Below are 15891 nucleotides of genomic sequence, written 5' to 3' on the forward strand. Positions count from 1 at the left end.
CTTTCCCTTGAAATGTTTGGCTTTCAAATCACAAATGTAGATGCAAAATATCAGCTACTACATGACTCTGTGAAGTGGTAAGTTCAGATTCTTGCTCTCTACCTGCTGCCTTATTGGTTTAAGGCCAGTCACAGGGATTTAATTTGGCTGCCTTGTAGTCTGGAAGGATTGAAGAAGGCACGTCTTTACATATGCTTATCTGAAGTTTAAATGAAGATGTATTTCTGAAGTGTAGTTAAGTACTTGCAGAGACAGATGGTGGTGTCGTACGTTACCAGAACAAGTACTTGCAGGGAAGAGGCAGTGGTGTATCTCTGCCAATTAAATATCCAGACTAATTGTGCACTGTAGCCTTACTCTGCCCTGCAAGTGAATTAGGCTACTTCAGTCTTTTGTCAAGTGTTTCTGGGTGACACGTGTGTGTGATGTGGCTGTTGTGCTGCATGTCCGTGTCACTGCTTGTCGTACGCCGATTTCCTCGTGCAGGCAAGCCAGGAGCACTTCAAACACCAGCGTCCTCTGTGCTGCTGCTCACAGTTCCTTACAAACACACATGACTGAAATAATCTTGTTTCTATTCTGATGGAGTGTGTAACTCCTACGCCAACAGAAGCATAAACTTACCTGACAAATTGGATGGGATGGAATGCACTTAAATTTAAAAATTCATGTTTATTTTTTTTTAACTTGTCAGTTATCCTGTCCCTGGAGTGTAAAGCATTTGTTCATCATCTTTTCCACTTCCAGTGGTGTTACTCATTCCTGTTGTTAAATTTTTACCATTAATGCTGTACCCAGAAAAGGGCTGCATGAAGTCCTGCGTTTGTGTCTGACTTTCAGATTAGATTTGCTCAGCTTCCAAATAAAGATGCTTTTTTTAACTTCTTGTCCAGCAGACTCCCAGCAGGATGTCAAAACCAAGCTGCTTTTCTTCTGTGTTCACAAATGATTTCCCCAAGCTGACTAACCAGTATTAAATGTAAAGTATGCTTATGGCTGCTGGGGACTCGGGATTAACGGGGGTTATTGGAGACAGTAAAGACTGGGGGGAAAAAAACCTTGTTTTTGAGAACAAGACAGGCTTACAGGCTTACACGCTTGTTAACTTTTTCTCTTAAATGCTTGATGTGAAGTTTATATCTGAAAGGGTGCTGCTAATTAAGTTTCTGTTTTGTAATGCAATATTACTCGTTCTTGAAACGGCAAGTTTTAATTTTTGTTCTGTCTGGTAAACGGTTAGTGCCTGTGTGTTTAGCGTGCTGGAGAGGAAGTTACTGCTCCGTGTCTCTAGGTATTTCAATGGGTATCATGGCATGTTATTGTCATCTGGAGAGCTCGAGCAGAGCAATTCAAGAGGCTCTGTCCCTGATCAGCCTTGAAAGTAATCTCTGTCTTATGGGGTTTTTTTGTTCCAGCACTTGAAATGAGTATGTCTGTTTGTCGAGCACTTAATAACTGGATGTATGACCTGAGCCACTTATTTCCCTGCACTATGGTAGCTGGGCGAGCGGAGGGATGCGTTCGGTATCCGGTGAAGGGATGAACATGGTTTCCCCTTCATCTTGTTCAACTGTAGATACAGAGCAAGTTCACTTCTTGTTACTGTTTCACTGTCACTTCCAAGGGGCAGCAGGTTTTGATCATGTTTTAGGGGCTCGATGTATGGAACAAGTCCAAGCTGTAATTGCTGCAGATTTGTGTATGTGTGCTGAATATTGCACAGTAATCCTGCCTTGAGCTCTCTGCACCCTTTAAAAAACCCCCCAAAACACACATATAAACCTGGCAGCGCAGCTTGACAAGACCATAGAGGTCTTGCCTTTGGCATGTGAGGTGTTGAAACAAGCTGTCTTATGTACTAATTACTCTGAGATAATGATGACATATTCTGCCAATTGGACTAAAAAATACTTGTGAGGCAAGGGCTGGTCTACCGCATCTTATTTTGCTTTCCTAAAATTTGTTGTTACCTGCGGAGAGAGACTTGAAGGTTTTAATGTAAATTACTGTCCATTTGATGCTAATTATTGTACATCTTCAGTGGCACCATCAATGTCCTAAAAATAATTGCTGCTTCTTCCCTATCCCGCCTGCCTGAAATGGCACTGGTACACCAGAAGGCTTTCTGCTGTCAGCTGCAGCGGGGGAGATGGTCAGTGTTTCATGCAGTATCATGGATGTGAAGAAAAGTATAGAAGAGAAAAGCGAAAGAATTGGGAATGTAAATTAAAAATGGGAGGACCATCCTTCCGACAGACCGTTTTCCAGCCATTGTCAACAGCGTGCCTGGACTGCTCAAAATCAGAATAACCTTTCAAAATGCCAGCTACGTAGATCGATTCTGTGTAGCAAAAAAATAAGTATCTCGGCTTCCTCTCTGTGGATTACTGTCTTCCTGGTAATGGAAAATGCTCTGAGGAACTGCTCGTAGCAGCATATTAGTTACAGCAGGAGAACATCAATGCTGCTGGATCACACTGGCTGCTTCAAAGAAGCAGGTTCACTGCAGTGGATGGTTATGCCAACAGATTGGGCCAGAAACAGAACAAAGGAATAAAATGGGGCTCTTAGAAAAGCATCCAAGTGCCTTCTGGGTCTTTTAAAACTTTTAATTTTCATATAAGCTGTGTTTAATTTGTGTGCAATCAGCAGGTGATTATGGAATTGCATTAACCAAGCAAACTGAGCAGCACGAATGTGTTATTCACCAGTTATCAATATTTAGGATTAAGCTGGACTGAGTTGTTTTTAAGTGGATCCATCAATCTTCCCTGAAGCATTTTGAAAAATACCCAGTTGTGGAAGTGATTGCTGATTAATTCATCAGTGAGATCAGGAATGATACGTGGTAGTGCTGAGGAAAGAAAGTGGGTAAATCTGCATTTATAGTCATGACAAACTGGAAGAAATCGGCCTTGGTTGTGTAAACAGCACAAAGTGATAATCTGTAAGTAAACCATCATTTTAAAGGTAGTCGTGTGTCAAAATGACTTGTAGTTTGTGCAGCAATAGAGAAAAGTATGTTCTAGAACTCCAGTGTTCTTCACCCTGCTTTGTAAGTACCGTTTCCAATAAGCCTGGAAATAAGCAACTTAAGCAGAAAATGAAATGGTAGAAAGAATAATAATAATAAAAAAAAGAGCTGTCTTATTGGGTCATTTATCATTGTAACAGTCATGCAGGCTGTTGTGGAGAGGAGGAGGGAAAGCTCCACACTCTGCTCTGTGCCTGTAGCAGCAAGGCTTTCTTTTATGACATTGTATTGGTTTACCTTGATGATGTGCTTTCATTTGAGAAAGGGGCAACAGAAAGGGTGGCTTTAATCTCCTTGTATTTCTCTGAAAATGACAGATGACCTCTCTGTCTATCTCCTTCGAAGAAGAGCTTTACTTGCGGTTTTACAGGAGGAAATTCGTAGGCTGAAAATGACTGGGCTTTGTAAGATGGGTAAGAACACTGTTACACACCAGAGAGTGCACGGGGTACCTGTGGGTTTGAGGGGAAGCCAACTTTGTGCTGTCTTTTATTTATTTTTTTTTTTAAATGAGGTGTCATCTCTAGCTAATTGTGGCAGGTCTGGGAGACCAACCATATAGAAAACACCTGGCCCTTGGTTATGATGGATTATTAGCTTCCTAACTCATGTTAGGTATCAAGGAGCAGTTGTTTGCTCTGTAAATTGCAGAATACGTCTGCTCTGGTATTTAAAGCTATAGCTTTTGTAATGTAAATCTAGTAAAAATCTTCCTTTAAAACATTTCTAAACAAGTCCATCGATAGATGGTTTTGCCTGCCATTGACTAAAAGAGGTTAATTTTCTATATTAATTCTTTTCTGAATGGCAGCTCGGTCTCATTTTCCTGTCAGTGACCCAAGGTCCCTGTGGTCTTTCCAAGTATGAATATTTGATGCTTGGAGCACACTTGAAAAGTTAAGGTGGAAAGGACATCCCTGAGGCTTTGGCTCCGTGTTCAGGCAGGATCTGAGTGGTGTATCGCGAGTGTGCGACACTTCCTGATCCCAGTTCTGGCAGACTCTGTGTCCACAGTTCTGGCTGGATACTTTTACCTAAGCCGAGTGACAAGGAAGGCTGTGGCTTGTGGCCCCTTACGTTCCCCGGTTTGGAAGGCAGGCATCCTTTCTGCTGCCTTTTGTGTGCACTCGGCAGATCAGGCGGGGTTCATCTTTCGGTACAGCACAGCATGGGCCAGCCCCGTGAGCCCTGGCTGCAACCGGTGGGAGTGCAGGAACCAGATGGCTTTGGAGTTCCAGCTAATGTCTGTACTCTGTTGCCAAAAATACAAATTCAGCTTCTCCTGTGCCAGCACCTCTTGATTTATTTGGGCTTTACCTGATCAGTGCTGCTTTTCCTGGAATACTACATGCCCCAAATAAAGCTGGTGTATCTTCTTTGAGTAAGTTTGACATAGTCTTAGTTATAGGAAAAAAGGATATTTACAGTTCTTTATTTTCACAGTTATCACTTGTATGTTGAAATTATTTATGGATACTTGTCAAGCTAAAGTGTGTGTGATTTATATGCATTCCTTTTCATTGTCCTACCAACCGTTTTTTCACCTATTTATGAAAATCTATGTTAAAACCAATCAGCTGTTGGCATACAAGCCTGTTAATGCTTCCTACAGCATCTTACTTGCTTTAATTAAGTTTTCTCTTTCTGAAACACATAGCTGCTGCTTACAGGAAGATTAAGTGGAGCAATTATGTCATCACCCAGTGACTGTCCAGCTCTATCACTTAACATACTGAACACAGTGAAAATATGTACCTAATAACATCTGCTGATGGGTTTTCCATTGTTGGTTCGTGTGCTACGGTTACACAGTTGAATGAATTTTGGGTTAGGTTTGCAAATTCTTCTCCTTCTGCAGCAGAGTACAAGGTGCTGAGATGATTTGCGGTCTTCAATATGAAAAGTCTGTTTGCTTTGTACTATTACTATTTGCCTACTGAGTCTAGGTTGGGTTTCTTTCTTTTTAAGGTACCTTTGACCACAGTGTACACTGTATTAAAAGGAATTCAGCTTAGGTGTAGGGCAGTTCAAGTGGAACTGGAGAGACGGCTTAATGTGGGATCTGAGCGTTTGAGTTATGAATATTACAGACCACGTGCCTTTACGGGCTGTTTCTCGCTGTTAATTTACCCAGCTGACCTCTTCGGTGCAGTTTTAGCCTAACGCAGATGTATTTTTATGAATTTTCCTAATTTTGATGATTCCACGTTTAACCTCTTGATTCGTTCATACAGGATGTTCTTATGCCTCATATCGTTCCATCTCTCACTAGCGTTTGAGGCTGAGGTTTTCCTGCAGTGCAGCCCCAAAGAGCTCAATGTTTTCGCTGTGAAGACAAAAAGCTGTAACGGTTCTTCTGCACTGGTCAAGGAGGACAGTTCATTTTGGCTTTTGTGACTCTCTTCCCTGAGTCTTAGTATTCAACTATTACCAATTCTGTATGGAACTTCAGGAAATAAAGATGTTTTATCTTCTTTAGGAACATTTAAAAACTTAAAAATCAGTAACTGACAGAGCAAATGAAGATTGTGTGTGAATGACCAGGAGGAATATTTTCTTTAACTCAGTGTGTAACACAGAACTCATAGAAAATGGTCCGTTATTCACCTGTGATGTGTTTTTATTCTAAGAATCAATAACTTCACTTTGAAAATGTGTCGGAAAACTTAAGCTGATCTGGGTGCCTTGTGCTTTTGTGTTTTATTTAACTAGTTTTGGCTTAAAATATTTTAATTAATAAGCTTGCATGAGACTTCAAGAACTTTTGAAAGCTACGATTAAGCGTATAGCAGATGGTCCCTGTTCAGGAGCAATTAAAACTAAATTTACTGACTCTTGAACTGTGGGTGACTTAACACTTTCTCTTTATTCAACTTGCATGTCATGTGCTTCAAGGAAAAAAAAAAAAACTGAGGAGGTGAGAATTCAGCAGTATGTTCCATAGCTGAGCTGTAACTAACAAACGAAACTCTTAATTTGTTGAGAAAAGTGGAATTTGTTGGTATGTGCAGCTGTCCCAGTTCACAACTTCTCTGACTTACCCAGAATCTTCGCTTCTGCTTGAAGAGGAGAAACAATTGCATGGGATTTGTTCTACCACTCTGCAGTGCTTGGAGGAAAACAAAATTTTGGTGGGAGGTTATGAAGTGTGTGTACAGCTATCCATAGAGCTATGTGTGTGTAGTTCTAGAAAACATTATTATCATTTAGCAAGGATAGACATAATTTCTGAGAGTTTATGCTTTTAAGAATCAAGAGTTTGGGGAGTTGGCAGATGGGGTGATGTTTATTCTGCTTGTTTTTATTTAACATGCTTGAACCTTTGACTAACTGGGAAATAAAGTTGAAATTGTCTCTTTAAATTGTCGTTCTTAGGTTGGAACAAGATATTAAAAAGTTAAAGGCTGACCTGCAAGCGAGCAGGCAGATCGAACAGGAGCTACGTAGTCAGATCAGTTCTCTGACTAACACAGAGCGGGGAATTCGGTCGGAAATCGGGCAGCTCCGACAAGAAAATGAACTGCTTCAGAACAAGTACGTGTTTCTACACAGCTCTGAAAATTAGTTGCTGGTGTCTGGTAAAGGGCAAGTGTTATGTTAAGACTCTACAAAATTGGAGGTGCTTGTCTGCAAGTCCAGCAAGACTCATTTGGGACCATTGACAGCAATTTACTTTTAGCGAGTAAAATCCTCCGTTAAATGCCATACCTGTTATCTTCCAGATTGCACAATGCTGTACAAATGAAACAAAAAGACAAACAAATGATCAGCCAGTTGGAGAAGAAACTGAAGGCAGAGCAGGAGGCACGAGCCTTTGTAGAAAAACAATTAATGGAAGAAAAGAAAAGAAAGAAGTTGGAAGAAGCAACTGCTGCACGTGCTGTCGCATTTGCTGCTGCTACAAGGTACATTGTTCTACCCCAGAAGCAAGCTCAGCTCCAGAAAATTACTGAAATATGTTTTGGGGGGATCTGGGGAGGCATTTTTCACTCTTCAGTACATAAATAAGGCTTTATTTGTGTGAAGAGATTTGTTAGTGTTAAGGTGGTGGGAGGCCTGGGAGATCTTCAGTTCAGTTACATTAAATTTACAGGATAGAAAGGATGAATAAGCTCTAAATTATCTGCTGGGCCTTGATTGCTCTAAGAGAAATGATGCATGGATCAGTTTGCTTTATAAAAAGGAACGTTCACCCCTTTTGTGTGGGGACTGTGAATGAAGGGTTCATGCAACGGCAGCGGCCAAAATACAGTTTTGATCTCACATCCTGAAAGTTTAGTGCTCCAGCCGATTGCTAGCAGTGCCCAGCACAGGGATGTTTGGGTAGGAACAGAGCTATGTAGGTGGGAACAGAGCTCTGCAGGTGGGAAGCTTTTCAAAACAAAGGCACGGCACAAGTGTGAATGGCTTTATTCTGCAGTGCTCCATCCAAATGTCTGAAAAGAATTATTTCTGCTTTTCTCTTCTTCATATTTCATAAATATTCCAAATTTCCTAATACGTGAGGCATTACATGGAGTAACATGACATGTAACATGACAGACTCATCCTTATTTCATCTTCTCTTGTAATGCTTTTTTTCTGTAGAGGAGAATGTACCGAAACTTTACGAAATCGTATCCGAGAGCTGGAGACAGAGTGCAAGAAGCTAACAATTGACATAAAGCTGAAAGAAGATCAGATACGAGAACTAGAAATGAAAGTTCAGGTAATGAGAAAGCACTGGGCTCAGAGCAGCACCCCAGTGAGTCTTTCAGCCCTCTGAAACTGTTGGATCTACATAAGAGGCAATCAACACCTTCAAGAGTGATGTTCTCCAGATGTCTGTCTGGCATCAGGCTTTGAAAGATCGTGGGTATAAGAAGGGGTCATAGTCTCGGCTCCACACCATTCAGTTGTTTCAGTTTGGGTTTTTTCCCTGAATCCAACAGTCTGGGCAGACTGAGAATATAATCCCCTCAACAGCATGTTTTGTCTAATTTGTGAGGAGCTTGTTGCCAGTCTCACTGCTAACAAATAAGATCGCTTTCTCAATGTACTTTAATCACTGGCCAGACGTACTTTTGATTTTTTGAAGGTGCTTGCCTGTTGGCAGCACTGTGGGAGACTTGTAGAGACACACTGTCTGGCGTGTTAGGGTGTAAGAGCTCAAACATGTGTGGTGAAGCTGACCTTTAAATGTCTGTTCCTAAAGATGTACTTGGACCGTCAGCTGACAGTTTGCATCAAAATGTGTTTTTAGCGTCTTGTGGTTTTTTAGACACCCTTCAGAATGCACCTGCTGGTATTGTGAATTCATTTCCAAGTACCACACGCAGCCTGGTTGTTCCTGGGTTTACCAAACCCTTGAAAACACGTGTGGTTTATCTATGGGGAATATGAGCATGGCTTTCCAATAATTACAACCATCTGTAATAAAATATTTTAATTTGATCAGCACCTTCAAACTCTCAGGGAAGTTTTTTGTTACAGGCATTAATATTTCCCCTCTGTATTATTGTTTCTTCAAAGTGGGAAGTAATGGGAGGTAAAGAAATCCTGCTCATCAGTCGATTGAAATAGCTTAAAATGCTTATCGAGTGTCACTTCAAACTGTCCAGCAAGAGAGAGATCAGTCCCCACTCCCCCAGCCATTTCGCTGGTGGGATGTTTTCCTGTTCCACAGCTCAGCTGAGCGCAGCGTGCGGCTGCTTTGGGGACACGTGGAGGTGCTGAGGGGGGTGCCTGGGCGGGGGTCTTGGTACAGATGATGGAGGGTGGAACAGCAGCACAGTAAATGGGACTTGCTCACCGCGCTGTCGTTATGCGTTGTACGATACGGCTTTAATCACCTGTGTGATGGTCATGTATAATTACTGGTGGTAACATTACAGTATCCTTAATTAGCCATCATTTTAATTTTACAGTATTAATACCAGGCCCAGTGGTGTGCTGTGGGGAAGAGAAAGATTTCTCGGTGTATCTCATGTGTAAAGTCGATGAGAATAACATTTGTCTAATTACTCCTACAGGAGCTGCGGAAGTACAAGGAAAACGAGAAGGATACGGAGGTGTTAATGTCAGCACTGTCAGCCATGCAGGATAAAACACAGCACTTAGAGAACAGCCTGAGCGCAGAGACCAGGATCAAGCTGGATCTGTTCTCTGCCTTAGGAGATGCAAAACGGCAGCTTGAGATTGCCCAAGGTAATGTGGGGTAGGCAGTAGGACTGCCTGGACTCAGGAAAGCAGAACAGAAAAAACAGCCCCCTTTTATTTAGGGGTGGGCTACGGCCCCCACTCAGCACTTCAGCTTTCAGCGGGGTTTTATGTAGTTTACAGCTCTGAGTGTGAGCCTGAGCTGATCAGCTGAACTATTGAAGTAAAGACAATAAACGTCAGGATGGGTGTTTAAGTTAATTTACGGGGATTTTCTACGTTTTTACAAACCATTACCTTAAAGCTGGAGAGCTGCTTTTGAAGAGCTAGAAGATAAAATAATAGTTGTGATCTATTACACCCCTGTTCTCGAATCCTAATAATATTTTGATACTCCTGAATTAAATACAACCTAAATATGGGGGGGTAAAAAACCTGTGACGGTGACATGAGCATGGAGCCGGTGTCGCGTCGGCTGTGGGTTGCAGCCACCAGAGGGAGCTTGAAGGCAGCGTAAAGCCCTGCCCAGCCTTCAATCAGCTCTGCAAACCAGGCAGCAAAATCCAGTCACCTCTACATTTGGTAGCTGCTTTATTTCCTTGCGGAAAAATTTGATTAGAGTGAGATTTTTTTCTGTTTGTTTCATTTCATTGGTGTTTCTTTTTAGTTTCATAAATTGCTGTAGTGATGTTGGGAGCGTGCACAAAGGGGGGTTAGAAAAATGGTGCGAATAGGCCAGTTTGGGAAATAAACACCACATTTACTAAGCATGCACTTGTGCTCCAGTGAGGTGCTTGCAAATGTGAACAGAAGAGCGCAGGAAAAAGGTTGGGACATGGAATTAATCTTTAGATACAGCGTAGCTATGATTCCAGAGAGTGTAAAACCTCCCACAGGTGCTCTCTCTAGTTGGTTAGCTGGTAACTAGAAGGAATTATTTATGTCATCAACATGAACCGGGGATTCCACAAGATGTGCCTATGCTGATGTCCCGTTAGAGCGCTGAGCGTCTCCTGGGTGTTTCGCTTCAGGAGCTCTTGTTGAGGATGCTGGAGGGTGAGAACATGCTGCTGGTTCTAAGTGATGTTATTTGCTGTTTTCAGGGCAAATCATTCAAAAAGATCAGGAAATCAAAGACCTAAAACAGAAGATTGCAGAAGTTATGGCAGTAATGCCCAGCATAACATACACTGCAGCCACCAGCACTCTGAGTCCTGTTTCCCCACATTACTCTTCCAAATTTGTGGAGACCAGCCCTTCTGGACTTGACCCCAATGCCTCCGTTTATCAGCCCTTGAAGAAATGAATGCCAATTTTCTTTTTGCCCAGTAATTTTGTCATGCTGAAGGCATCACACAGGAGTGTCTCTTGCAGTCAAGATGAAATTGTATTGTGTGAGACTGTATTCGTTGTCATTTAAAACAGGATAAAAGAATATCTGGATTGACTAGAACTGCCCATCAGTTTTTCTTGTAAATTTTTAGAAAACCTCACAGAACTTTGCAATTTATTTTCCTTGGCCAATGCATTAAAAACAATTCTTGGTTTTCAAGTAGCCAATTTTGCCTTTTTATTGTACTCTTGCATGGTTTCCTCTTGAAAAATATGGGGCTTTGCTTGATTTTGAACCCTTTCTTTTTTTTTTTAATAAGTCAAATTTGCAAATTCATTCAGAAATAGTGAGGGAAAAACCTTTCGTTTTTACAGTGAAAGGGTTAAATAATCTAACAAAGCTTTGATTTATAGATGTATTAAATACAAAGATGTGATGTTGCAGAAGATAATTTGATCACCCCTCAAAGGACCAAACAAATTTCAGGGGCGTTGTTTAAGGGGAAGAATTAAGAGAATAGATGCTGATGTGACGGTGGTTGTTGTGTGAATTATTTATATTCCCATTGGTGTTTTTAGTCATTGAGAATTGCTAACAGTCTTGTTCACAGTGCCTTGGGAAAAGACATTTCAAGAGGAAACTTGATGGTTTAAACTATTTTTTTCCCCCTTCACTGTCATCTAGCTTATATATCAAGCTCAATACAGAGTCTACTGCAAATTGTACATGGTAATTTGGATGTTCATTATAAACCAAGGTTACATCTCCTGTTTATTTTGGTATAAACTCAGCAGTGTTCTGTAACTTGCCTTGATTCTGCTCGTGGAAGGCGCAATATTACCACAGGAAGCTGTTGTGAAGGCGGAGCTGTGCAATGTACTGTATACAAGAGACTGTAAAGCTGGCTAATAAAAGCTGCAGTTCTGGGTTTTTTTATTTTATTCAGCTGTGATTTACACTTTATATCACCCTGTGTTTGACAGTTTAAATGGAGTTGAATATTTTTCAGCTGTTGTGCCAAGGAGTTTTTAAGGAGTTTTAAAGGAAACTCACAAATTGCACAAAGGTTGACGTTAAAATATATATTATACGTTGAGAGGAAGTGTTTGCACTGGCGACTTCTGAAGTGTTTCAGATTTTTTGAGGGTGGGGATTGGAGGGAGGGAAGCAAAATTGTACTGGAAATTAGCAGAATTACAAACCTAACCTTCTGATTTTGCAAACATGCAGTGGGCTCTGGAAGGACAAAGTTCTTAAATTTTTTTTTAAAAAGTTTCCTGTTAATTGGCATGTATTCCTCATTAAAAAAAAATGAAGTAGGACACGCAAGTCAATAGAAGTATTAAAGTTTCATCGTTTTAATCACAGATATTCTTTTGGGATAAAACTTCTAGCTTTAGCCAGGTGTGCATGTTGCTGTCATTTGCATTTTTGAATCATCTTGTGTAATTGTCACCATAAAAGTGTTACTCAGAAATGTCAGAGGTTTTTCATCTTTGTGCAAAACATGAAATATTGTCACTGACTTTTTGTGTTGAGGTTCCCCCATTTTGCTGCCTACTTTGGCGCAATTTTCGTTCAATACTTGGTCTTGGCTGCGTTCTTTTTTTCTGTGGGGTTTACAAAGAATAAACATTTTCTTGCAGATAAAAAAAAAAACTTTTTTTTTTGCCTTTTTAACTAGCCCGATTTAGTCTGGTATAAAGAATCCATTTTGTTTAAAGAGCGCACTGCTATTCCAGGTAAGTTTTCCCTTTTGGAACAGGCTTTGCTTCTGTGAAGCAGAAGGAACAACAGATGGGTTTTGTATTCGATGTATAAACTTAGCAAGTTACCCTGTCTGTGGGCTCTCAAAAGAAAAAGAAAAAAAAGGTGAATTTGTGGAGCATTGCAGAATCACGCCTGTAGTTTAGCCTTTGGTCCTTGCCAGCCTTTCTCCTTACTGCAGAAGCAAAGCCGAGGTGGACGATTCAGAGGTTGAAGCCTTGGTCTTGTCTAGACAAAAGGGAAGAATGCCTTGTCCCTGCTTTTCAGAGGATCTGCCCAACTCTTTCAGCAGCCCCAGTTCCTGTTGTCGATGTTATTTTGCTGGGAGTCCTGCAGATGCGTTCAGGGTGAATGAGGTGCCTTGGGCAGCTTTGCTTTGGCTCCTGCTGTAGCTGGTCCTGACATGGCTGTTCTCTGGCTGTGTCAGGCCTCCAGGTAAAATTTTGCCCGTACCAAGAAATTCCAACCTCATCTGTTCTGTGATTTTGCTGCAAGCGCTGCCAGGACCCCCCAGTTCGATGAGGAGACATTCTTTTTTCTTCTTCTCAAACCACCACCCGTCTGATGTACGTATCGATCATTTCTGAATCAAAATACCTTATAGGTAAGTTTGCAATTTTAACCGTGATGTTGCAGTGCAGCAGAAGATATGGTCTCTAGTCCCCTCCTCAGTCCAAGTGCAAGTATTCCTTCAGGAAAGGCAGAAGTATTTGCAGAGACCAGCCTGCTGTGCAGGGTGAGCGGAGGGAGATGATTCAAGCGCTCAAATATATATAGACCTTTAAATATTTAAATGTCTGAAATGGAAAATATCTTAATGACTCATCATAAATTGTACTTGCGAGATGAATATATGGGGAATTGAAGAATGTTAGACTGCAGAGGGGTCACCTAGGATGTTTTGTTTTTTCTACAGTCAATTTTGAAACTTTACTGCAGGATAAGTACTCTAGAGAGATCTGCCAAAGAAAAACTGAAGTATCCAGAACTTTTTCCAGCCAGCATAACTCTAGGAGGAAAAGGTAATGGAAAGACTTCTGTGTAATGGTCTTGAGCACCTCAGGGTTTTATCCTCACTAAAATTTTAAGTAGAGCGGAAAGCAATATGTAATTTTATTTTCAATATTTAACGAAAAGCTTCTTTATTCATAGAATCTATTCTGTAACTGTGCTAAGACGAACTGGCTCCCCTTTCTTAAAATATTTCATGGTGATTGGAAAGGAGGGCTTAAATGCCTGTGTTGAACTCACTCTTGCTGCATCAGGTAACTTCCAGAAAGGAAAAAATTGCTGCTTTGACCAAAACGTTCCATGTGGCCAGCAGGAAATGGAGCTGGAGATACCAGTTTCAGAGCAGGAAAGCAGGTGAGCTTCCACCTCCCTTGCAGTAGCTGGTTCCTCTGAGGCGTTTGAGCAGAACAGACTTGTGGTTTGTTATTCTTTCCTAATTGTTCAGTCAGATTTGGAAGTTGTTTGCTGATCCCAGCGTTGCCTTAAGCACACTGGAATTGCACAGTGGAATAACTGGTTCCAATTTGGTTTCTTAGACCAAGAGAAACGTGCCTTTTGGCACATCCTGATGCTGTGCCCGGGAGCTGGCTGCTCTGGATAGGTTGTTACTGATGATATTTCTATGCAACAGATGGATTTTCTGCACTTCAAAATGAAAATCAGGCTCCTTCCCATAGCATTTCATAGAAACACTATTACGACGTTTAACCCTCTTCCTTTACCAATAGCGCCTGATCTGAGCATAAGACTGTTCCCGTGATCAGCACCTGAGATGGACTGAGCCTGGCCCAAGGTCTGATCTGCCTGTGTCCAGATGGGTTTGTGTGCTGCCGGCACTGAGCACCCTCCGGGCAGCAGCTCCGTCATCCACAGCAGTAAGTTGTTGGCAATGTTGGTTGGGGTTCGTTTTTCTTTTCAACTCCCAAGTTGCAGTCGTGAGCTCAGCAGAGTCAGTGTGCAGTGGGGATGTGTCCCTGCTGCTGGACACTTGTACTGCAGTTTGGAAGTCAAGGTCAAAATAGACCTTCAGCGTGTTAATACATAATAGATTATAAAAAATGAGATCTGAGATGCCACGGTATCTTAATTGAATCAGCCTCTGTGATGTGCTGAAATAACACACAGTATTTGATTAAAGCATTTCTAATGAAGGAGAATGGGCAGCAGAAAGGGCAGGTATCGGTTTCTGGCAGGTTCAGATGCGAGTGGCACATTCACCGTCATCTCTGAGGGGTGATTATGCTGTTCCAGAGCATGTCATCAGGTTCAGACATTACTGGGTTTTACTGTGTACAATGAAAATCTCTACACTATGTGTCCTACATAATTAACAAGAAATTATTTCCCATCAAAATGTAGCTGGTACGAACAATAATGGTTTGATTATCATAAAATAGCAGTGGCAGTCAGCGGAAGTGTCACCTGCTCTTTACATTCCTGGAAATGCTCCAGGACTAGTACAGGTTTTGTGGGGAAATGCAGCTTTTTCTTGCTCTGCCCCACGGCAGTAGCTTAACAATCTCCTTCTGACAAACCCGGCCGTAATACCCTGATCATAAACCGAGGGGAGCTTCAGGTGAATTTTCTTATCCTTTGCTTTCAAGCCATTCCGTTCCAAGGCTGATTGAAATGTTCCTTATGCAAAATGCATGACAAGCATTTTAAAGACAATTTAAGAGGGTGCTAAAACCGAAGGATTCTTACAAGATTGAAATAACCAGCATTTGACAATCTTTATCTCGGTAATTGCTCACTTAATCTGATCGGTTCCCTCCTGCCTTTGCTGCTGTATCCTAACTTTCATTAACGTCGACTAAACCTCCTGACGATCTCTTTAGGCAGTCTCTCTCTCTTTCGTAACCTCTTCAGGTGTATTGTCACTGAAAACCATCTCTTTATCTGTAATTTCTTTCTTTTAAATAGGCTTAGGGTTGTTTGTTTTTTTCCTTGGACCTCTTGATGAATTAACTGCCGCATAGAATAATTGCCAGGAAGTTTTATCGTTAGAAGATTTACGCTTCATCTGCTCTTAATGCCATGTATCCAAAGCAAACAGAAGCGATAGTGTAGGGTGCATCCCTTACCGTGGGGATGTGTGTCTGCCTGCCAAGCCCCCGGGGTTCCTTGGTGGGCAGCAGGGCCCCCCACCTGTAAAGAAACCGGCTCATGTGCCATCCTTAGAGACCTCAGTTTTAAAATACTGAACTGCTTTGGTGGGGAAAATAAAGATAAGTAGTAGTCTGTTATTGCTGATTAGTTTGAATAAAAAAAGAAATCCAAATACCCCTAAATCCCAATTAAATTTGAATCTCAAACTAAACAGAGTGGTTCATAGCCATTTCCAGTGAAAATACTTGCAGAGTGGAGAGCCTCGAGAGATCATGTGGTGGAGTTTTCTGAAAGCCAAAACTCTCTGAAAGGAAAAATACTTTGTGTCCTCTGCAGAACTGCCACGAGAGGGCCCAGGATGCTGGAAAAAAATCCGTTGCTTTGTAAACAGACCCCCGAAGCCATACAGATCCTTGGTTGAGGTTTGATGCAAATACAGGAAACAGCATATATGGTATTTCAGCTGTCTTCTGTCCATGCTGATGGTGCTTCCCTGCTG

At 41.5% G+C, this 15891-nt stretch overlaps 1 protein-coding gene across 1 annotated transcript in view; it reads left to right on the forward strand.

The window, feature by feature from the left end:
- TMEM57 (transmembrane protein 57) overlaps positions 1–11441 on the forward strand; it is an 18565-nt gene extending 7124 nt beyond the window's left edge. Inside the window, exons 6-10 of the mRNA XM_010139419.1 lie at positions 6410–6568; positions 6757–6939; positions 7622–7742; positions 9046–9220; positions 10276–11441. Of these exons, the coding sequence (XP_010137721.1) occupies positions 6410–6568; positions 6757–6939; positions 7622–7742; positions 9046–9220; positions 10276–10478 (841 nt within the window). The 3' untranslated portion in view covers positions 10479–11441. The remainder of the gene's footprint in view (positions 1–6409; positions 6569–6756; positions 6940–7621; positions 7743–9045; positions 9221–10275) is intronic.
- The last annotated feature ends 4450 nt before the right edge of the window (positions 11442–15891 follow it).

The sequence above is a fragment of the Buceros rhinoceros genome, unplaced genomic scaffold, assembly GCF_000710305.1.
Source record: "Buceros rhinoceros silvestris isolate BGI_N320 unplaced genomic scaffold, ASM71030v1 scaffold15637, whole genome shotgun sequence".
In the NCBI taxonomy this organism is placed as follows: domain Eukaryota; kingdom Metazoa; phylum Chordata; class Aves; order Bucerotiformes; family Bucerotidae; genus Buceros; species Buceros rhinoceros.